Raw genomic sequence first — 24,184 nt, forward strand, 5'->3', positions numbered from 1 at the left:
AGTCAGTTAAGAACAAATTCTTATTTACAATGACGGCCTACCGGGGAACAGTGGGTTAACTGCCTGTTCAGGGGCAGAACGACAGATTTGTACCTTGTCAGCTCGGGGATTTGAACTTTCGGTTACTAGTCCAACGCTCTAACCACTAGGCTACCCTGCCGCCCCCCCACTCTAACCACTAGGCTACCCTGCCGCCCCGTTGACTTGTGAGCTTGTTCTCACACTGGAGAAGACAAAATACAACTGGCAAAAGGCAGTCTTTCTCTCTCAACACCTGGCAACCATGGTGTGAAACAACAGAAGGATTTCAAAGCACTACTTCCCAAAGTCAATTATCACAGTTATTTGACCAAAACGTTGGAATTTCACACTGAGGATAAACCCTATTTTCTTCCCATCGACCCATGTTTGCTCTATTGGTCACTATCAACCTATAACTGTCATGGCGCTTTCCTGCAGGGCACCTGTCGCGGCTGGAAGTGGATCTGAGAGGACAACAGGGCACCTGTCGCGGCTGGAAGTGGATCTGAGAGGACAACAGGGCACCTGTCGCGGTTGGAAGTGGATCTGAGAGGACAACAGGGCTTCCGCTTCGTGGAATGTTTTTACTTTCACACTGTCTTTCATCACAATCATCCATTAGCGTCGCTACATTCCGTTCTAATATAGCGTCCCCTCCTCAATTTCTCGTCTCTCTCCAAATGCGCAATATCATGACGCACCGTCTAGAAAACCATTTGGATAAAGCCAAAGGCAACAAGGATTAGTAGCCTACAAGAGGATGAGATTTGTCCCCATAGACTCTGATCCGAAGTCAGACTTGCGTTTTCCCTTCAAAACGGTTGAGGTTATATGGGTTTGGAGAGGGTAAGCTGATCCTAGACCTGTGACGCAAATAAACGCCACTAAATAAACAACCAACCAACCACCACTAAAGCTATACATTGCCTGTCGCCTGCTGTACATGAAAAACATTATTTTCACTGTGGCCTCGCGTGCTCTCCTTCCGCAAAATTCCTTTTGTCAAACGTTCCATTGATGAAAGGCATCTGATCTCGCGGTCCGGGCTCCCTCTCTCTCTCGGGCTCCGACATAGATCTCAGAAAGCGCCCGTCCTCTGATCTTGTCATTTTTGATCCATTTCGGTCACATTCGGATTGACATGAAGGGCAGGAAAAGTTGTTGTTGTGGTGGTGATAGATGGACTGGATTTCACTCAACCATTGAGAGTTTGATAGACAACTGGAAACATGTCAAAGTCAAAACGCACAACAAAAGTATGTGATTGTCATGTGAGTTTAGGCTACTTGTGAAATGTTGAAAAGTGAAGTTTAGGGCGACTTTAATTCGAGCCAATTCAGAACTTAAACGTCGAACTTGAAAGTCTTCCACTTACCCCGCTGGGGATCCATCGTTACACGTCGCAGAGGAATTGTCCAAGAAGTGCAGCCTCATGTCCTGGTCCAGCTTCTGCGCCGAGCACGGGTACAGCGACTGCGCCAGGTTTTTAATTTGGGTCATGAAGTTGTCCATGTTCCCCTCGACAGCGGTGAAGTCTAACGGGAAGCTCTCACCGGCTCCGGTCCCCTCTACTACCCGGTCCCTGTATGTTAACGTTGGGGACGGCATGGCGGAGGCTCTCCGGTGTTGCGCGCGGCTGCCCCGTAGCCTCCTCGCCTCTGGTGCACCAATGTGAAGAAGACCCAACAGCAAAGCGGAACGCAGCAACGCCAGAGTCCCTATAGGCCTACTTCTCTCAGTACTTTGGCTCGTCATTTCAAAAACCTTAAAAGGGAAAACGATTTAATAGTTCCTTGGGGTAAAAACTAAACAAGAGTGCGTCTGGTCTGGTGAGCTAAATGAAAAAGTTGCAGTGGATGAATTGCCAAAGAGAATAAAATGTAAACAGAGAGAGAAAGAGTTCCACTTGGCATCCGTGTGATATCGACAGAAGAATCAGGTGTTCCAAAGGTTCTAGAGCTTGACGTGGGCTGTCCGACCACTCCAAAATGCCTCCACACTAGAACACGTAAAACATTTAAATCGTTTCAGTGTGGTGCGTCATTCGCCTTCAATCCCATCCATTAGGGGGGAAAAGCAATGCAATTCAAATAAAAATATAGGCTATATTAAACAATTTAAAAAACAAATAGAAAACAACTTTGAAGTCACTCGTAAAATGTAAAAATGCTGATAAAAATACAAATCAAGCTCATTTTAGTGAGTCACCAAAAAGTGCTTGCATCCCCCTTCTATTTCTTGAGATATCCAACGGTTTTCAACGGTTTTCCCTCAGCGCTGATAAGACAGATGGCATCACTTGCTGCTGCTGTCCTGGTCGCAGTTACATTCATACCACCAGGCAGGCACCAGAGGGGTTTTATTCAAACGTTTCCCCCTTTTCTTTCCCCCAAACCAATCGTTATCGTGGGCTGGTGCTTTGAGGGGCGTGAGTTTCACACACACATACACGTTTGTTTTACTATCCTTGTGGGGACCAAACAAATGATTCCCATTCAAAATGAGATTTTCCCTAACCCTTAATACAACCTTAACCCCTAAACCTGAAATATCAATTTTCCTTGTGGGGACTGGCGAAATGACCCCAATTGTCCGAATGTTTCTTGTTTTAGTATTCTTGTGAGGACTTCTGGTCCCCACGAGGACAGTAATACCAACAACACTCACACAGCACGTCCCCTCATGTCCAGGTTGTTCCCTTTGATGTTATGTTGTTGCCTTCGGTCTCTATTTATGTAGCGTCGTCTCTCTTGTCGAGATGTGTGTTTTGTCCTATATTTATTTTAGTATTTTAAATCCCAGCCCCCGTCCCCGCAGGAGGCCTTTTGCAAGGCCGTCGTGGTAAATAATAATTTGTTCTTAACTGCATTACCTAGTTAAATAAAATAAAAACATATTTAGGATGTCAACAAGTGATAAACCTTATACGCCTATAATTAATATTTCGTGGCGCGATATTTTCGTTCTGGGTTGCCTGGATTAGGCTTTAATTGGTCCTCACATGAGGAAGTTAACACCTTTAGAACGTTTATTTCGTAATTGATCGCCAGGACAGACCCTCCGTTTGTTTATTCAGAAGCCGGACATTTCCCCTGGTTGCGTATTTGTTTTCAACCTCGTGTGGGCGTGGCCTCTTAACCTAAACGATGGTTGTCACACCCAGGAGGAAGGTGACAGCCGGTTGCGCGCCTCTCCCCCATGACCCACACCTTCTCGTCAACAACCCTCGTCAACAACCCATTCTGTGTCCAGATGGTGAGAAGTGAGTTGACAGATGTAGACTGCCCTCTCCTTTCAGACCCCTTAGAGATATAGGATCAGTCAGGGACTGAAACCCCAAAGTCACTTCACCAGCTCTCTCTCTCTTTCTCAAATCAAATTGTATTTGTGACATGGGCCGAATACAACAGGTGTAGTAGACCTTACCGTGAAATGCTGAATACAACAGGTGTAGTAGACCTTACCGTGAAATGCTGAATACAACAGGTGTAGTAGACCTTACCGTGAAATGCTGAATACAACAGGTGTAGTAGACCTTACCGTGAAATGCTGAATACAACAGGTGTAGTAGACCTTACCGTGAAATGCTGAATACAACAGGTGTAGTAGACCTTACCGTGAAATGCTGAATACAACAGGTGTAGTAGACCTTACCGTGAAATGCTGAATACAACAGGTGTAGTAGACCTTACCGTGAAATGCTGAATACAACAGGTGTAGTAGACCTTACCGTGAAATGCTTACAATCCCTTAAAACATTGTTTTTTTATTGTTGGTTATTAAGTAAGAAAATATTTGCTAACAAAATGAATAGAAAATAAAGAAAAAGTTAGACAATAAAATAACAATAATGAGGGGGTACCGGTACCGAGTCAATGTGTGGGTACATAGATAATACACAGGTTAGTCCAGGTAATTGAGGTAATACAGTGCATGTAGGTGGGAAAGTAGGAAAAACTATAGAAAGGCCAAAACATAGATAATAAACCTTGAACTAATGGGGTGGCCAGTCCCTTCTGGCTGTACATTTAACAGAACAGGCTTCAAACATACAAGATAATAAAACTTAGTCCAGGTGGAGTTTTGTACATGTTGGGGTAGAAGTAACTAAGTAGGAACACAATGGCCAGGTGACTGTGGACAGGTACATGTCAGGTAGTCCTGGAGCTATTTCCAAAGTTTATAACAAATCAAAGACTAATAAACAGGTTGTCCAGGTAATATGTACATGTAGGTCAGGGGTAAACAGTAACTATACATACTTTGATAATAAACAGGTTTCTGCGATTAATGGAGCTGTAATAAGTACATGGGGTATGTAAAGTATCAGTTTTGCACATAGATAACTGAAATTTTAGTCCCATTCCTCCTTGCAAAACAGCATCGAGCTCAGTGAGGTTGGATGGAGAGCATTTGTGAACAGCAGTTTTCAGTTCTTTCCACAGATTCTCGATTGGATTCAGGTCTGGTACTTTGACTTGGCCATTCTAACACATGGATAATGTTTAGGTTTTTGAACCATTCCATTGTAGAAAATTTTGCTTTATGTTTTGGATCATTGTCTTGTTGGAAGACATATGTACATGTCCCAGTCTAAGGTCTTTACAGACTCCATAAACAGGTTTTCTTCCAGTAATGGTCCTGTACATTTGGCTCCATCCATCTTCCCATCAATTTTAACCATCTTCCAGGTCCCTGCTGAAGAAAAAGCAGGCCCAAACCATGATGCTGCCACCACCATGTTTGACAGTGGTAATGGTGTGTTCAGGGTGATGAGCTGTGTTGAATTTTACGCCAAACATAACGTTTTACATTGATAAAAAAGTTCAATTCCAGGTTTCATCTGACCAGAGCAATCTTCCACATGTTTGGTGTGTCTCCCAGGTGGCTTGTGTTAACAAACTTTAAACAACACTTTTTATGGATATCTTAGTCCAGGTGACTGTACATAGATAATACAAAGGTTAGTCCAGGTAATGGAGGTAATATGTACATGTAGGTAGGGGTAAAGTGACTATACATAGATAATACACAGGTTAAGAAATGGCTTTCTTCTTGCCACTCTTCCATAAAGGCCAGATTTGTGCATAGATAATACGACTGATTGTTGTCCTAATGGACAGAGTCTCCCACCTCAGCTGTAGATCTCTGCAGTTCATCCAGAGTGATCATGGGCCTCTTGGCTGCATCTCTGATCAGTCTTCTCCTTGTATGAGCTGAAAGTTTAGAGGGACGGCCAGGTCTTGCAGATTTGCAGTGGTCTGATACTCCTTCCATTTCAATATTATCGCTTGCACAGTGCTCCTTGGGATGTTTAAAGCTTGGGAAATCTTTTTGTATCCAAACAGGCTTTAAACTTCTTCACAACAGTATCTCGGACCTGCCTGGTGTGTTCCTTGTTCTTCATGATGCTCTCTGCGCTTTTAACGGACCTCTGAGACTATCACAGTGCAGGTGCATTTATACGGAGACTTGATTACACACAGGTGGATTGTATTTATCATCATTAGTCATTTAGGTCAACATTGGATCATTCAGAGATCCTCACTGAACTTCTGGAGAGAGTTTGCTGCACTGAAAGTAAAGGGGCTGAATAATTTTGCACGCCCAATTTTTCAGTTTTTGATTTGTTAGGTAAAAAGTTTGAAATATCCAATAAATGTCGTTCCACTTCATGATTGTGTGAGGTAATTGTACATGTAGGTGAGGTTGACTATACATAGATAATAAACATAGTCCAGGTTTAATATGTACATGTAGGGGTTATGTTTGAAGCCTGAAATGTGGCATAGATAATAAAGGTTAGTCAGGTAATGGAGTTCAAGGGGGACCATAGATAATACAGGTTTCTCCAAGGAGGTAATATGTACATAGAGGTAGGGGTAAAGGGACTCTGCATAGATAATAAACAGAGTAGTCCAGGTAATTGAGGTAATATGTACATAGAGGTAGGGGTAAAGGGACTCTGCATAGATAATAAACAGGTTAGTCGGGCTGATTGAGGTAATATGTACATGAAGGTAGGGGTAAAGTAACTATACATAGATATTAAAACAGGTTAGTCCAGGTAATATGTACATGGAGGTAGGGGTAAAGTGACTATGCATAGATAATAAACAGGTTAGTCCAGGTAATGGAGGTAATATGTACATGTAGGTAGGGGTAAAGTGACTATACATAGATAATAAACAGAGTAGCAGCAGTGTTAAAAAAGGGGTGAATGTAAATAGTCCAGGTGGCCATTTGATTAACTGTTCAACAGTCTAATGGCTTGGGGGTAGAAGCTGTTAAGGAGCCTTTTGGTCCTAGACTTGGTGCTCCGGTACCGCTTGCCGTGTGGTAGCAGAGAGAACGGTCTATGACTGGGGTGGCTGGAGGCTTTCACAATTTTTAGGCCCTTCCTCTGACACCACCTGGTATAGAGGTCCTGGATGGCAGGAAGCTTTGCCCCAGTGATGTACTGGACCGTACGCACTACCCTCTGTAGCATCTTGGATGCAGTCAGGATGCTCTCGATGGTGCAGCTGTAGAAATTGAGGATCCGAGGACCCATACCAAATTCTTTCATTCACTGTTTCCCTTCTCTCCTCTTCTGTCAAAGCACCTGCACACTTCCTGACATGGATTTGACATGGATGGACAGTCCCTCTAGGCAATGCTTACACGAATCCTATGCTTTAAAATCCTAGCGTTTTTGTTTTTACTATTTTGTTCCTCTGCTCTGAGACTGCCATCATTGATGTCGTCTGTGGTGACGAGGGGCGTTGTACAAAACAAAGTCATCGGTGAACGGTTCATCTCCAACCGGTCAGAGTATCAGTGAACGGTTCATCTCCAACCGGTCAGAGTATCAGTGAACGGTTCATCTCCAACCGGTCAGAGTATCAGTGAACGGTTCATCTCCAACCGGTCAGAGTATCAGTGAACGGTTCATCTCCAACCGGTCAGAGTATCAGTGAACGGTTCATCTCCAACCGGTCAGAGTATCAGTGAACGGTTCATCTCCAACCGGTCAGAGTATCAAAGCCAACAACACATTTTCAAACTGCCGCTTTACCCACGTGTTCTGGCACTGGCCCAACCCATCACTTTCTGGACCAATCAAACGGACCTGAATGTGTCCGCGTTTGGTGAAGGATCGGGGGGGAGGTACTCAGATCGCGACCAGAGGAAACTAACGTCTGTGGGAGTGGCCTAGCGTTTGTCCGGAGCGAGGGGTCTGGTTGCCAGGCAGTTCAAATCTATGGTGGGGAGAGCACACCTCTAAAGCAGGTGGAGACTCTGGGAAAATCTCATCCTCTCTCTCCTCACCTTCTCAAAACCTATTGGAGAAGGTCAGAAGGGAGAGCCTCTGAATTCCTCATCCAATGGGTTTTGAGGAGGAAACGAGGAGAGAGGACACGAGGAAGATGCAATTGAGATTCTCCCTCTACCAGCCACTAGTGTCACCTTTGACCCCCAGACATCAGTGGGTGTGGGATGTCAACACTGATTTAACTGAACCAGACGGGGCCACGATCGGCGTGCTCACCTGGCAGCACCGCATCATATCCGTCAAACAGGGACACAGTAGAACCGGGCCACTCAACACCGGTCTGTCCCAATGTCTTGTTTACCGGGAGGAGCCGGCAAGAAACGGCAGCCAAGATGCCTGAACGATAAGCAGAGAGAGGATGGGGCAGGAGGTGTGTCTGCGGATGGGGCAGGAGGTATGTCTGCGGATGGGGCAGGAGGTGTGTCTGCGGGACAGGTGGGTTTGGGTGTCTGCGGGACAGGTGTAGGTGGGTGTCTGCGGGACAGGCGTTTGTGGGTGTCTGTGGGACATGTGTGTGTGTGTGGTCTGCAGGACGGGTGTGTGTGGGTGTCTGCAGGACAGGTGTTTGTGGGTGTCTGCGGGACAGGTGTGTGTGTGGGTCTGCAGGACAGGTGTGTGTGGGTGTCTGCGGGACAGGTGTGTGTGGGTCTGCAGGACGGGTGTGTGTGGGTGTCTGTCGGGACAGGTGTGTGTGTTGGTCTGCAGGACAGGTGTGTGTGTGGGTCTGCAGGACGTGGTGTATGTGTGGGTCTGCGGGACAGGTGTGTGTGTGGGTCTGCAGGACAGGTGTGTGTGGGTGTCTGCGGGACAGGTGTATGTGGGGGTCTGCAGGACAGGTGTATGTGGGTCTGCAGGACAGGTGTGTGTGTTGGTCTGCAGGACAGGTGTGTGTGTGTTGGTCTGCAGGACAGGTGTATGTGTGGGTGTCTGCGGGACAGGTGTATGTGTGGGTCTGCAGGACAGGTGTGTGTGTGGGTCTGCAGGAATTCAAAAGAACCGAACAGGGGGCTAATGTATAAAAAAAACTACACAAAATATCTGAATGACAGACTGGGCACTGCTCCCCCTCCCTCTCCTTGTCTATTCTCTGGAATACAACGCAGTCTGAATCCAGGCAGCTAACACATGGAGCACGAACAGCAGAGTCTCTGTCACGACTTCCAATGAGTGTGTGGAGAGAGAAACCAGTAGAACAATACATAGCCTGTTACAATAGAACGGTAGCAATGAAATACAGCTCATTCTGTTCTAAGCACTGTTCTAGCAGTTGATATCAACTCACAGAGAAAACACACAACCACATATTGGCAATGGAGATATTTTAGATTCCTTTATTCATTCGTTTCATGTTTTTTAACTCTTGTAAAACTATTTGAAGTGCACACTGGATTCACAATGGGTTTGAATACATCACAATCCACTTTGAGCCTGGAATTTCATGTTAATAAAAAGGTAGGAGGAACAGTGTGTTGAGGCGTCCGCTCTGTTCTGTATGTCCCTCTATGGTAGCCGTAGTCATCTGATCACAATCCTCATTTTTTACCTGGAGACAATAAAAACATAATATCAGAGGAAATAACAGTTGGATCTTATAAAACTTTATTGAGACACACAAGTCTTAACAACCATGAAAAATGTACAAAGAAATGTGTTTTCCTTGATCAGCACTGTAACATGTTGACTTTCAGTCAGAAAAACTACTGGGCCTATAACCTGTTATAAACTGTTAAGAAGCTTGTTAGGCCTATTATAACCTGTTATAAACTGTTAAGAAGCTTGTTAGGCCTATAACCTGTTATAAACTGTTAAGAAGCTTGTTAGGCCTATAACCTGTTATAAACTGTTAAGAAGCTTGTTAGGCCTATAACCTGTTATAAACTGTTAAGAAGCTTGTTAGGCCTATAACCTGTTATAAACTGTTAAGAAGCTTGTTAGGCCTATAACCTGTTATAAACTGTTAAGAAGCTTGTTAGGCATATAACCTGTTATAAACTGTTAAGAAGCTTGTTAGGCCTATAACCTGTTATAAACTGTTAAGAAGCTTGTTAGGCCTATAACCTGTTATAAACTGTTAAGAAGCTTGTTAGACCTATAACCTGTTATAAACTGTTAAGAAGCTTGTTAGGCATATAACCCGTTATAAACTGTTATTAAGCTTGTTAGGCATATAACCTGTTATAAACTGTTAAGAAGCTTGTTAGGCATATAACCTGTTATAAACTGTTAAGAAGCTTGTTAGGCCTATAACCTGTTATAAACTGTTAAGCTTGTTAGGCCTATAACCTGTTATAAACTGTTAAGAAGCTTGTTAGGCCTATAATCTGTTATAAACTGTTAAGAAGCTTGTTAGGCCTATAACCTGTTATAAACTGTTAAGAAGCTTGTTAGGCCTATAACCTGTTATAAACTGTTAAGAAGCTTGTTAGGCCTATAACCTGTTATAAACTGTTAAGAAGCTTGTTAGGCCTATTATAACCTGTTAAGAAGCTTGTTAGGCCTATTATAACCTGTTATAAACTGTTAAGAAGCTTGTTAGGCATATAACCCGTTATAAACTGTTAAGAAGCTTGTTAGGCATATAACCCGTTATAAACTGTTAAGAAGCTTGTTAGGCCTATAACCTGTTATAAACTGTTAAGAAGCTTGTTAGGCCTATAACCTGTTATAAACTGTTAAGAAGCTTGTTAGGCATATAACCCGTTATAAACTGTTAAGAAGCTTGTTAGGCATATAACCCGTTATAAACTGTTAAGAAGCTTGTTAGGCCTAATATAACCCATTATAAACTGTTAATAAGCTTGTTAGGCCTAATATAACCCATTATAAACTGTTAATAAGCTTGTTAGGCCTATAACCTGTTATAAACTGTTAATAAGCTTGTTAGGCCTAATATAACCCATTAAGAAAGAAGCTTGCTAGGCCTATTATAACCCGTTATATACTGTTAAGAAGATTACTAGGCTATTAGAACCTGTTATACACTTAAGAAATAAGCTTGCTAGGCCTATAACCCATTATACACTGTTAAGAAGGAAGCTTGCTAGGCCTATCGTAACCCATTATACACTATTAAGAAGGAAGCTTGCTAGGCCTATTATAACCCATTATACACTATTAAGAAGGAAGCTTGCTAGGCCTATCGTAACCCATTATACACTATTAAGAAAGAAGCTTGCTAGGCCTATCGTAACCCATTATACACTGTTAAGAAGGAAGCTTGCTAGACCTATCGTAACCCATTATACACTGTTAAGAAGGAAGCTTGCTAGGCCTATTATAACCCATTATACACTGTTAAGAAGGAAGCTTGCTAGACCTATAACCCATTATACACTATTAAGAAGGAAGCTTGCTAGACCTATTATAACCCATTATACACTGTTAAGAAGGAAGCTGCTTGAATATCAAAGTGTTAACAGACTCTTCCAGACATGGAATTCTGTTAAACTATTCACCATCTTGAGACAAACCAGGATTGGAATTATATTGGCACAAACACACAGTCTCTTGACTTCTCAACACACCCACACACCCACACACACACACACACACACACACCACTACTATGATGGAGAGGGATAGACTGGGAGTGTGTGCGTGTCCTGGTTTAGCTCAAGACGCAGATGAATCTGAAGAATAGACATGCAGACAGAATTCCTGGTCTGGAAGCATCTGGAAGAGTTCTGGAACATCTGGAAGAGTTCTGGACTGAAGTGGGAATCTGGTGCTGAATAAAGAACACATCAGAGTAACTGATATAATGACCTACAGACAACCAGTTACAGAGATACATCAGAGTAACTGATATAATGACCTACAGACCACCAGTTAGACAGAGATACATCAGAGTAACTGATATAATGACCTACAGACAACCAGTTAGACAGAGATACATCAGAGTAACTGATATAATGACCTACAGACCACCAGTTAGACAGAGATACATCAGACAGTTACAGAGATACATCAGAGTAACTGATATAATGACCTACAGACCACCAGTTAGACAGAGATACATCAGAGTAACTGATATAATGACCTACAGACAACCAGTTAGACAGAGATACATCAGAGTAACTGATATAATGACCTACAGACCACCAGTTAGACAGAGATACATCAGAGTAACTGATATAATGACCTACAGACAACCAGTTAGTCAGAGATACATCAGAGTAACTGATATAATGACCTACAGACCACCAGTTAGACAGAGATACATCAGAGTAACTGATATAATGACCTACAGACCACCAGTTAGTCAGAGATACAGAGTAACTGATATAATGACCTACAGACAACCAGTTAGACAGAGAGAGGGAGACAGGCAGACAACCAGTTAGACAGTCAGAGAGGGAGACAGGCAGACAACCAGTTAGACAGACATAGAGGGATACAGGCAGACAACCAGTTAGACAGTCAGAGAGGGAGACAGGCAGACAACCAGTTAGACAGTCAGAGAGGGATACAGGCAGACAACCAGTTAGACAGTCAGAGAGGGATACAGGCAGACAACCAGTTAGACAGTCACATAGACAAGCACAAATAAAGAGAAACAAATAAAGAGAAACAGAGAGACAGACAGGCCACGTCTCACTGAAAGCTAAACAGGGTGTCCCTTCCCCCAGACCCATCCACCCTTCATCTCTTCCCCCAGACCCATCCACCCTTCATCCCTTCCCCCAGACCCATCCACCCTTTATCTCTTCCCCCAGACCCATCCACCCTTCATCTCTTCCCCCAGACCCATCCACCCATCATCCCATCCCCCAGACCCATCCACCCATCCCCCAGACCCATCCAGCCTTCATCCCTTCCCCCAGACCCATCCACCCATCATCCCATCCCCCAGACCCATCCACCCATCCCCCAGACCCATCCAGCCTTCATCCCTTCCCCCAGACCCATCCACCCTTCATCCCTTCCCCCAGACCCATCCACCCTTCATCCCTTCCCCCAGACCCATCCATCCCTCCCCCAGACCCATCCCCCAGACCCATCCACCCTTCATCCCTTCCCCCAGACCCATCCACCCTTCATCCCTTTCCCCAGACCCATCCACCCTTCATCCCTTCCCCCAGACCCATCCACCCTTCATCCCTTCCCCCAGACCCATCCACCCTTCATCCCTTCCCCCAGACCCCCAGACCCATCCACCCTTCATCCCTTTCCCCAGACCCATCCACCCTTCCCCCAGACCCATCCACCCTTCCCTCAGACCCATCCACCCTTCATCCCTTTCCCCACACCATCCACATGGAGTCCACAATGCCATCCCGTCTCCTCCCCTCCTCTCTCTTTCATTAGACTTTCTTCTTTGATAAAGAGGAGCAGGATTCCAGCCACAGCTGCCACACTAGCAGAAAACACTACTACAACTAGCCACAGCTCCCACGTCACCAGAAAACACTACTACAACTAGCCACAGCTCCCACGTCACCAGAAAACACTACTACAACTAGCCACAGCTGCCACACCAGCACAAAACACTACAACTAGCCACAGCTCCCACACCAGCAGAAAACACTACTTCAACTAGCCACAGCTCCCACGTCACCGGAAAACACTACTACAACTAGCCACAGCTCCCACGCCACCGGAAAACACTACTACAACTAGCCACAGCTCCCATACCACCAGAAAACACTACTACAACTAGCCACAGCTCCCACACCACCAGAAAACACTACTACAACTAGCCACAGCTCCCACCACCGGAAAACACTACTACAACTAGCCACAGCTCCCACGTCACCACCGGAAAACACTACTACAACTAGCCACAGCTCCCACACCACCGGAAAACACTACTACAACTAGCCACAGCTCCCATACCACCGGAAAACACTACTACAACTAGCCACAGCTCCCATACCACCAGAAAACACTACTACAACTAGCCACAGCTCCCACACCACCAGAAAACACTACTACAACTAGCCACAGCTCCCACACCACCAGAAAACACTACTACAACTAGCCACAGCTCCCATACCACCAGAAAACACTACTACAACTAGCCACAGCTCCCACACCACCAGAAAACACTACAACAACTAGCCACAGCTCCCACACCACCAGAAAACACTACTACAATTAGCCACAGCTCCCATACCACCAGAAAACACTACTACAATTAGCCACAGCTCCCACGTCACCGGAAAACACTACTACAACTAGCCACAGCTCCCATACCACCAGAAAACACTACTACAATTAGCCACAGCTCCCATACCACCAGAAAACACTACTACAATTAGCCACAGCTCCCACGTCACCGGAAAACACTACTACAATTAGCCACAGCTCCCATACCACCAGAAAACACTACTACAACTAGTCACAGCTCCCACGTCACCGGAAAACAATACAACAACTAGTGAGACCATCCTTCCCACAAACAAAACAGAAAAACAACCAAAACAGCTGGAGCACCGCGACCACCAGCTCCACCACAACAGAGCAAGCCCAGGCTCCGGAGCGCCAGACAACAGGGGCCCGCAGTGTTTCATGTGGCCCAGAACGGAGAACTCTGACTGGGGCTGCGTGTCAGCAGAGGTCCCCTGGGGGTGGAGGCGAAACCATCCTGAACTAATAAATGTGTGTGTAAAGGGGTGTGTGTACCGTTCCCCCAGAACAGCATCCTTATCTTTTGACTCATCTGATGTTTCTTTTTCAACACTTCCTGTTGACTGTGGTTTTTTTAATGAGTGTGTGTGTGTTGTGTGTGTGTGTGTGTGTGTGTGTGTGTGTGTGTGTGTAGGAATGTGTTAAAATCTGCAATGGATTCATGTTTGAAAACAGGGTGGGTGACTTTTAGGGCTGCATGATGTGGACCAACATGTTGAATTGTGATTTTTGATTTGGGACAGATATTGCAATTGCAATTATGAATTGAGATTTTCACTTGGTAATTCCACCAGACATGGTTGTTTTTCATGCAATCGTCGTAAAGTAGGGGATATTCTTCTACTGATTTAATACACGTCGTGTTGCCGCTTGTCGCTACAACTCTGAGGCACTTTTTTGCACAAGACATGCATTTGGTTGACATTGGTTTGCCTGTAGCCGAAATACTGCCACAACACTGAAGACGTGCAGAAATACTGCCACACCACTGAAGACATGCTGAAATACTGCCACCCCACTGAAGACGTGCAGAAATACTGCCACACCACTGAAGACGTGCTGAAATACTGCCACACCACTGAAGACGTGCAGAAATACTGCCACACCACTGAAGACGAGCTGAAATACTGCCACGCAGAAATACTGCCACCCCACTGAAGACCTGAAATACTGAAGACGTGCTGAAATACTGCCACCCCACTGAAGACGTGCTGAAATACTGCCACACCACCGTGCTGAAATACTGCCACTGAAGAAATACTGCCACCCCACTGAAGACGTGCTGAAGACGTGCTGAAATACTGCCACACCACTGAAGACGTGCTGAAATACTGCCACACCACTGAAGACGTGCTGAAATACTGCCACCCCGTGCTGAAGACATGTTCTGAAATAGCCACCACTGAAGACGTGCTGAAATACTGCCACACACTGAAGACGTAAAGCCCCAGAGTTTCTCCTACTGTACTGTCTTTGTAAATACTGCCACTCCACTGTACTGTCTTTGAAATACTGCCACACCACTGAAGTTTCTCCTACTGAAATACTGCCACCCCTTTGTGAAATACTGCCACCCCAGAGTTTCTCTGCCACACCACTGAAGACTGTACTGTCTTTACTAAAGCCCCAGAGTTGAAAGCCCCTCCTACTGTACTGTCTTTGGTGAAATACTGCCACCCCACTGAAGACGTGCTGAAATACTGCCACCCCACTGAAGACGTGCTGAAATACTGTCCAAAGACCAGAGTTTCTCCTACTGTACTGTCTTTGGAAAACTGCCACACCACTGAAGAGTTTCTCCTACACCACTGTCTTTGAAAAGCCACACCACTGAAGACTGTCTTTGTAAAGCCCACTGAAGAGTTTCTCCTACTGTACTGTCTTTGAAGACGTGCTGTAAAGCCACCAGAGTTTCCACTGAAGACGTGTCTTTGTAAAGCCCCATCTCCTACTGTACTGTCTTTGGTAAAGCCCCAGAGTTTCTCCTACTGTACTGTCTTTGGTAAAGCCCCAGAGTTTCTCCTACTGTACTGTCTTGGGTAAAGCCCCAGAGTTTCTCCTACTGTACTGTCTTTAGTAAAGCCCTCCCTCTCCTCACCAGCATCTAACTGGGCACTTTAAGCAGGGGACCCTTGAAATTGCCAGCACCACTGAAGCAGAAATACTGCCACCCCACTGAAGACGCATGCTGAAATACTGCCACCCCACTGAAGAGTGAGATACTGCCCCCACTGAAGACGGCTGAAATACTGCCACACCACTGAAGACGTGCTGAAATACTGCCAGCCCACTGAAGTGATTGCTGAAATCACTGCCACCCCACTGAAGCAGAGTGAATGAACGGAGTCCAGGGCATCTCATTAGAGGAGGTAGTGTGGTCTAGTTGTTGTATGAATGAAGGGTCAAATAAAGGGGAACATCACAGCCTCTTGCGCCGTTATACATCACGTCTGCCACCCCACTGAAGACGTGGATGTGGATGTGAATAATCACGTGGCCCAGCAGCGTGGCATCTCTATGTCAGTGTAAACAGGGCCAGCATGCTGAAGAGGGAAACTACAATGTCTCATCAAATAGGAGACTGAACAGATGGACTAGGAATTGCCAATCCATTCATTTTAGGATGAACTCTCCCTTTAAAACAATTGTAATAATTTGGTAGGTGCTTATAATTGTCCTATTTCACACTTTTAGTGTGTGTTTCTCCACAGCAGTGTGAAAGTTTCACACCACTGAAGACGTGTGTGTGTAATTGGTTCATGTGTTTGTAGCAGTGGGTAGCAGTGTGTAGTTTCTCCTACTGTTAACTGTGTTTGGTAAAGCCCCAGAGTTTCTCCTACTGTACTGTGTTTGTAAAGCAGAGTTTCTCCTACTGTACTGTCTTTGGTAAAGCCCCAGAGTTTCTCCTAGCAGTGTGTGTCTTTGGTTAAAAGAGTTTCTCCAGTGTGTACTGTCTTTGTAAAGCCCCAGGTTTCTCCTAACTGTCTTTGTAAAGCAGAGTTTCTCCTACTGTACTGTCTTTGGTAAATGTGTTTGTACTGTCTTTGTAAAGCCCCAGAGTTTCTCCTACTGTACTGTCTTTGGTTAAAGCCCCAGAGTTTCTCCTACTGTACTGTCTTTGTAGCAGTGTGTAGCAGTGTGTAGCAGTGTGTAATTGGTTACTGTCTTTGTAAAGCAGTGAGTTTCAGTACTGTACTGTCTTTGGTAAAGCCCCAGCAGTTCTCCTACTGGGTAGCAGTGTGTAATTGGTTAATGTGTTTCCTAGCAGTACTGTCTTTGTGTAAAGTGTTTGTCCTATTGGTTAATGTGTTTGTAAGCAGTGTGTAGCAGTGGGTCCTGTGTATTGGTTAATGTGTTTAAAGCCCAGAGTTTAGCAGTGTGTAGTTAATGTGTTTGTAAAGCAGTGTGTAGCAGTGTGTACTGTCTTTGGTAAAGCAGAGTGTCCTAATTTGTTAATGTGTTTGTAGCAGTGGTAGCAGTGTGTGATTGGTTAGCATGTGTTTGTATGCAGAGTGTAAGAGTGTTTGTAGCATTGGGTAGCATGTGTATGCCATGCAGAGAGTGAGATAGCAGTGATTGGCCAGCATGTGTATGCCATGCAGTGTTTGTAGAGAGTGTAATTGGTTCATGTGTTTGTAGCAGTGTGAATAATTGGTCCAGTGTTCATGTAGAGTGTGTAGTTGGTTAGTGTGTTTGTAGCAGTGTGAGCAGTGGTCAATTGGTTAATGTGTTTGTCAGCAGTGTGTAATTGGTTAATGTGTTTGTGCAGTGTGTAGCAGTGTGAAGACAGTGTGTAATGTTAATGTGTTTGTAGCAGTGTGTAGCTCTCTGTGTCATTGGTTAACAGTGTTTGTAGCGTGCTGTTAAGGGTACAATGTCTAGCAGTGTGTAGTGTGAACAGATTGGTTAATGTGTTTGTAGCAGTGTGTAATTGGTTAATGCAGTGTGTAGCAGTGTGTAATTGGTTAATGTGTGTGTAGCCGTGTGTAATTGGTTAATGTGTTTGTAGCAGTGTGTAGCAGTGTGTAATTGGTTAATGTGTTTGTAGCAGTGTGTAAGCATGTGTTTGTAGCAGTGTGTAATTGGTTAATTTGTAGCAGTGTGTAGCAGTGTGTAGCAGTGTGTAATTGGTTCATGTGTTTGTAGCAGTGTGTAGCAGTGTGTGATTGGTTAATGTGTTTGTAGCAGTGTGTAGCAGTGTGTAGCAGTGTGTAATTGGTTAATGTGTTTGTAGCAGTGTGTAGCAGTGTGTAATTGGTTAATGTGTTTGTAGCAGTGTGTAATTGTGTTTGTAGCAGTGTTTGTAGCAGTGTGTAGCAGTGTGTAGCAGTGTGTAATTGGTTAATGTGTGTGTAGCAGTGAGTATTGGCAGTGTGTAGCAGTGTGTAATTGGTTAATGTGTTTGTAGCAGTGTGTAGCAGTGTTTGTAGCAGTGTGTAGCAGTGTGTAGCAGTGTGTAGCAGTGAGTAAGTGTGTAGCAGTGTGTAGCAGTTAAGTGTTTGTAGCAGTGTGTAAGTTAATGTGTTTGTAGCAGTGTGTAGCAGTGTGTAGCAGTGTGTAGCAGTGTGTAGCAGTGTGTAATTGTAGTTAATGTGTGTTGTAGTGTAGCATTGGTTAATGTGTTTGTAGCAGTGTGTTGGTTAATGTGTGTAGCAGTGGTAGCAGTGTGTAGCAGTGTGTAGCAGTGGGTAGCAGTGTGTAGCAGTGTGTAGCAGTGTGTAGCAGTGGTGTAATGTGTGTGTAGCCGTGTGTAATTGGTTAATGTGTTTGTAGCAGTGTGTAGCAGTGTGTAATTGGTTAATGTGTTTGTAGCAGTGTGTAGCAGTGGTTAATGTGTAGCAGTTGTAGCAGTGTGTAGCAGTGTGTAATTGGTTAATGTGTTTGTAGCAGTGTGTAGCAGTGTGTAGCAGTGTGTAATTGGTTAATTGTGTGTAGCAGTGTGTAGCAGTGTGTAATTGGTTAATGGTTGTGTGTAGCAGTGTGTAGCAGTGTGTAATTGGTTAATGTGCAGTGTGTAGCAGTGTGTAATTGGTTAATGTGTGTGTAGCAGTGTGTAGCAGTGTGTAATTGGTTAATGTGTGTGTAGCAGTGTGTAGCAGTGTGTAATTGGTTAATGTGTGTAGCAGTGTGTAGCAGTGTGTAGTGTGTATTGCAGTGTGTAATTGGTTAATGTGTGTAGCAGTGTGTATTGGTTAATGTGTGTAGCAGTGTGTAATTGGTTAATGTGTTTGTAGCAGTGTGTAGCAGTGTGTAATTGGTTAATGTGTGTGTAGCAGTGTGTAGCAGTGTGTAATTGGTTAATGTGTTTGTAGCAGTGTGTAGCAGTGTGTGATTGGTTAATGTGTTTGTAGCAGTGTGTAATTGGTTAATGTGTGTGTAGCAGTGTGTAGCAGTGTGTAATTGGTTAATGTGTTTGTAGCAGTGTGTAGCAGTGTGTAATTGGTTAATGTGTTTGTAGCAGTGTGTAGCCGTGTGTAATTGGTTAATGTGTTTGTAGCAGTGTGTAGCAGTGTGTGATTGGTTAATGTGTTTGTAGCAGTGTGTAATTGGTTCATGTGTTTGTAGCAGATCCTAACTCCCCCCGAGACATCCACAGAGTGAGCGGGGGGGTTAAGTGCCTTGCTCAGGGGCACAACGGCAGATTGTTCACCGTGTCGGCTCCAGGATTATGAACCAGCGTTTTGGCTACTGGCCCAACGCTCTGACCTCAAGGCTTCCTGCCGTCCTGGTGGAATTAGATCTGTCACACTCCTTAACAAGGACGGAGAATTGCTGATGTTACCTTTATCCGTTAGGTAATAGTAGTTCATTTTAGAGTGACCTACCCCTTTAACCCTTTATCCGTTAGGTAATAGTAGGTCATTTTAGAGTGACCTACCCCTTTAACCCTTTATCAGTTAAGTAATAGGTCATTTTAGAGTGACCTACCCCTTTAACCCTTTATCCGTTAGGTAATAGTAGGTCATTTTAGAGTGACCTCCCCTTTAACCCTTTATCCGTTAGGTAGTAGGTCATTTTAGAGTGACCTCCCCTTTAACCCTTTATCAGTTAGGTAATAGGTAATTTTAGAGTGACCTAACCCTTTATCAGTTAGGTAATAGTAGTTCATTTTAGAGTGACCTACCCCTTTAACCATTTATCAGTTAGGTAATAGGTCATTTTAGAGTGACCTCCCCTTTAACAGGTCTGATTGGTAGTGTACCTGGCAGTTTGAGCCACTTGGGGACCTTGCCGGTGTCCGTCCTGACTGGTTTGGTGGCCTGGCTGTGTGTGTTCGGCTCCTCCTCCTCCTCAATCTCCCTGGTCCCCGCGAGGGGGTCTGGAAGGGGCTCCTCTGTTACCATGGACGAGAAGGAGGAGGGGGGCGAAGACCTGGGCATACAGCTGAGAGAGGGGGGAGAGAGGGGGAAGAGAGAGGGTGAGGAGAGAGGGGGAAGAGAGAGGGTGAGGAGAGAGGGGGAAGAGAGAGGGTGAGGAGAGAGGGGGAGAGAGAGGGTGAGGAGAGAGGGGGGAGAGAGAGGGTGAGGAGAGAGGGGGGAGAGAGAGGGTGAGGAATGAAGGGAGAGAGAAAGGGATGGATGAGAGGAAAGAGCATTCAGTCCACAGGATTTGATCAGATGTGTATTCTGAACACACACACACTTCCTGTACTTTAAATTCTCAAAACCAATCTCTCTCTAGACCCCCAACTCAGGGAACGACATTTCTGGACTCTCCAGATGGGGCAGCGAATGTGTTTGGGAAGCGGTGTGTGTGTGTGTGTGTGTGTGTGTCCCAGGGGGTTCAGGCTCTTTCATGTGGCCAGGACTAGTGACCTCAGAGGTTAGGAAAGGTCATGACACCACTATCGCATGACTTCCTTTCCAGGAGATGGAACAAACACATCCTCTCCTGACAGTACAACATTTCACCTTTGACCCGGGTGCCACATTAACAATAACTTAAACGTCCCTCTCTCTCTCTCCCCCTCCCCCTCTCTCTCCCTCACAGAAGTAGGGGAGAGGTATAAGGTGCCCTGGCATCCCCTTTGAAGCTAATAGTGGAATGAGGGACAGGAGGAGAGAGAGAGGTGATGAACGATAAAGAGAGGTGTGGATGGATGAAGGGGGAGATGGGTTAATGAGTGATGAGGAGGGGGCAACAGGTGGGGGTCAGATTGGGGAAATGGCTCTATCTTCAGAGGAAGGGGGAGGTGGGGTGTGTGTCCTCGACTGATGGTGGAGGGGGCAACAGGTGGGGGTCAGATTGGGGAAACGGCTCTATCTTTAGAGGAAGGGGGAGGTGGGGGGTGTCCTCCACTGATGGTGGAGGGGGCAACAGGTGGGGGTCAGATTGGGGAAATGCCTCTATCTTTAGAGGAAGGGGGAGGTGGGGGTGTCCTCGACTGATGGTGGAGGGGGCAACAGGTGGGGGTCAGATTGGGGAAATGCCTCTATCTTTAGAGGAAGGGGGAGGTGGGGGGTGTCCGTGCGTTTGGCCGGAACCCTTCAAAGGGATTCCGATGATGACAGCGCTGTGACAGGAAAATAGAGCCGTCGCCCGGGGAAACACAGCCGAGCCGTGTTGCCACGACGATGGGGCAGTTCCACCAACAGGATGTTCTGATCCTCTCCTTCTCACACACACAAATAAAATGTTGTTGTTTGGCTGTTAAATGTCAACAGTAGACTGACCCAGCAATGGCCTCGTCTGCTTGTAGGGCCGAGACACTGGAATCCAGGAGATGTCTCTGTAAGTAACTCTCTGTGGAGAGAGAACACACCTTCAGAACCATCTCATCCAAGGCAACACGTTGAAATCAATCCGAGGTAAAGGGAGACGCACCTGTCTTGACGTCAGAGCCAAAGTACACCAGGGCAGCAGGGAACAGGTCAGCCTGGAGAGAGAGAGAGACGCCCGTTTCAATCCACTTCTAACACTCAAACAGCTTCTTCACCGTCCCCAAACATGGCGGCACACAGTTCAGTTTGAAGTCGACCACTAACTGAAGGCTCATCGAGCGGTTGGGAAAACACCTTCACCGCGAGAGCCAAACAACAACCCCCGAATCACAAGCCCTGAAAGTGAAAGGTTTAAATGGTGCCGATGGCTGTAATGACTGACAGACTGGTGATTACAGGGTGAAAACAGACAGAGTTAAGTTATTATTCTGACTCTACTGTTTACCTGAGAGAGGTAGACAGAGAGACCGTTAAAAATATCTATAGTGCTGTCTGCTGAGGATAGACACAGCCCCAAAACCTTCTCTCCCTGCCGTCCTTCCCGCTTTGTCCTCTCTCTACCCCCTCCCCCTCTGTCCCCCTCTACCCCCTCTTTCCTCAGTCCTCTCTACCTACCCCCTCTGTCCTCAGTCCTTTCCTGTCCTCTCTCTACCCCCTCTGTCCTCTCTCTACCCCCTCTGTCCTCAGTCCTTCCTGTCCTCAGCCCCCCCTCTGTCCTCTCTCTACCCCCTCTGTCCTCAGTCCTCTCTCTACCCCCTCTGTCCTCAGTCCTTTCCTGTCCTCTCTCTACCCCCTCTGGCCTCAGTCCTCTCTACCCCCTCTGTCCTCAGTCCTCTCTACCCCCTCTGTCCTCAGTCCTCTCTCTACCCCCTCAGTCCTCAGTCCTCTCTCTACCCCCTCTGTCCTCAGTCCTCTCTCTACCCCCCCCTCTGTCCTCAGTCCTCTCTCTATCCCCCTCTGTCCTCAGTCCTCTCTCTACACCCCCTCTGTCCTCTCTTGTCCTCTCTTTACCTCTCTCCCCCTCTACCCTCAGTCCTCCCTCTGTCTTCTCTCTACCCCCTCTGTCGTCTCCCCAGTCCCCCCTCTGGCCTCTCCCCACCCCCTCTGGCCTCCCTCTCCCCACCCCCTCTGGCCTGGCCTCCCCACCCCCATTCTGGCCTCTCCCCACCCCCATTCTGGCCTCTCCCCACCCCCTCTGGCCTCTCCCTACCCCCCCTACCCCCTCCCCACCCCCTACCTCCCCCTCCCCTCTCTACCTCTCTCCCTCCTCCTCCCTCTGGCCTCTCCCTACCCCCTACCTACTCCTCTCCCCACCCCCTACCTACCCCTCTCCCCTCTCTCTACCTCTCTCCCTCCTCCTCCCTCTAGTCCTTCTGGTTTCTATTATGGACTGAGCTGTTAATGACTATTATTAGAGACTCTTTGAACAAGAAACAATGTGTAGCAATGGGATAACAGACATTCCACCACTCTCTCCCTGGGCACAACATGCTCCCTTAGACCCTGGACGTCTCCATAGGCAGGGGAGATAGAGGGGAGGGCTGCTATCAGAGGGCTGCTGGGATGGGAAACATTCCTTCTGTGACATCACACAAAGTCATTGAAGTGTCTGTCTGTCTGTCTGTGTGTGTGTGAGTGAGTGAGATGGCTCCAGAATCTCTCTCTATACTGGTGTGTACTTCTAAGGGTGTAATCGTGGCGATCTCTACACTCCCTGTGAATCTAACCCTTGCAACCTCACACATCAAATACTGCCCCCCCTTCACAACCCCCATCTCTCCCTCCCCCTCTGTCTCCCTCCCTCTCTCTCTCCTCACACCAGATCAAACAGTGGTGAAGGTCAGTAGGGCAGAAAATGGACACAGAGAGGAGGAGGAGGACAGGAGAGAAAAGAGCAACAGAGAGAGAGGAGGACAGGAGAGAAAAGAGCAACAGAGAGAGAGGAGGACAGGAGAGAAAAGAGCAACAGAGAGAGAGGAGGAGGAGGACAGGAGAGAAAAGAGCAACAGAGAGAGGAGGAGGAGGACAGGAGAGAAAAGAGCAACAGAGAGAGAGGAGGAGGACAGGAGAGAAAAGAGCAACAGAGAGAGGAGGACAGGAGAGAAAAGAGCAACAGAGAGAGAGGAGGAGGAGGACAGGAGAGAAAAGAGCAACAGAGAGAGAGGAGGAGGAGGACAGGAGAGAAAAGAGCAACAGAGAGAGAGAGGAGGAGGACAGGAGAGAAAAGAGCAACAGAGAGAGGAGGAGGAGGACAGGAGAGAAAAGAGCAACAGAGAGAGGAGGAGGAGGACAGGAGAGAAAAGAGCAACAGAGAGAGGAGGAGGAGGAGGACAGGAGAGAAAAGAGCAACAGAGAGAGAGGAGGAGGAGGACAGGAGAGAAAAGAGCAACAGAGAGAGGAGGAGGAGGAGGACAGGAGAGAAAAGAGCAACAGAGAGAGGAGGAGGAGGAGGACAGGAGAGAAAAGAGCAACAGAGAGAGAGGAGGAGGAGGACAGGAGGGAAAAGAGCAACAGAGAGAGGAGGAGGACAGGAGAGAAAAGAGCAACAGAGAGAGGAGGAGGAGGACAGGAGAGAAAAGAGCAACAGAGAGAGGAGGAGGAGGAGGAGGACAGGAGAGAAAAGAGCAACAGAGAGAGAGGAGGAGGAGGACAGGAGAGAAAAGAGCGACAGAGAGAGAGATGTATTTTTCTAAAGCACATGAGAATTCCTTGTGTTGCGTTATTATTGTGTAGGGTTCATGTCTCCATGCTGTTTCAAACCCACTAGAACCCAAATTAATACTTTACACTGATTGGATCAACAATAAATACAGTTTACCAGTCCAATTTCATTCTGTTCTTTAGAGACATGGAGAGTCTTACCTGTAGGGGGGGGGGCTTACCTGGAAGAGGGTGGCTGTTGGGTCCTCCAGAATGGTTTTAGGAGGAGCGATGACTGGAAGAGAGGAAAGGATAATTTTACATCCAAAATGAGAGAGATGGAGAGATTCCAGTCTGT

At 46.3% G+C, this 24,184-nt stretch overlaps 2 protein-coding genes across 4 annotated transcripts in view; both read right to left on the bottom strand.

Annotated features, from left to right (window-relative positions):
- Positions 1-2,362, bottom strand: part of notum1b (notum, palmitoleoyl-protein carboxylesterase b) — a 36,821-nt gene extending 34,459 nt beyond the window's left edge. For all 3 annotated transcript variants that reach the window (XR_006082868.1, XR_006082867.1, XM_042318290.1), the window contains exon 1: positions 1,397-2,362. Coding sequence is in view for 1 of the 3 variants with exons in the window: in XM_042318290.1 (XP_042174224.1) it covers positions 1,397-1,776 (380 nt within the window). In the remaining 2 variants the exon portion in view is untranslated. The remainder of the gene's footprint in view (positions 1-1,396) is intronic.
- A 6,278-nt stretch (positions 2,363-8,640) lies between these two features.
- Positions 8,641-24,184, bottom strand: part of aspscr1 (ASPSCR1 tether for SLC2A4, UBX domain containing) — a 51,631-nt gene continuing 36,087 nt past the window's right edge. The window contains exons 13-17 of the mRNA XM_042318273.1: positions 24,069-24,121; positions 21,290-21,341; positions 21,139-21,208; positions 19,668-19,849; positions 8,641-8,879 (exon numbers count right to left, since the gene is read on the bottom strand). Coding sequence (XP_042174207.1) covers positions 8,869-8,879; positions 19,668-19,849; positions 21,139-21,208; positions 21,290-21,341; positions 24,069-24,121 — 368 coding nt within the window. The 3' untranslated portion in view covers positions 8,641-8,868. The remainder of the gene's footprint in view (positions 8,880-19,667; positions 19,850-21,138; positions 21,209-21,289; positions 21,342-24,068; positions 24,122-24,184) is intronic.

Source organism: Oncorhynchus tshawytscha, unplaced genomic scaffold (genome assembly GCF_018296145.1).
Source record: "Oncorhynchus tshawytscha isolate Ot180627B unplaced genomic scaffold, Otsh_v2.0 Un_contig_4324_pilon_pilon, whole genome shotgun sequence".
In the NCBI taxonomy this organism is placed as follows: domain Eukaryota; kingdom Metazoa; phylum Chordata; class Actinopteri; order Salmoniformes; family Salmonidae; genus Oncorhynchus; species Oncorhynchus tshawytscha.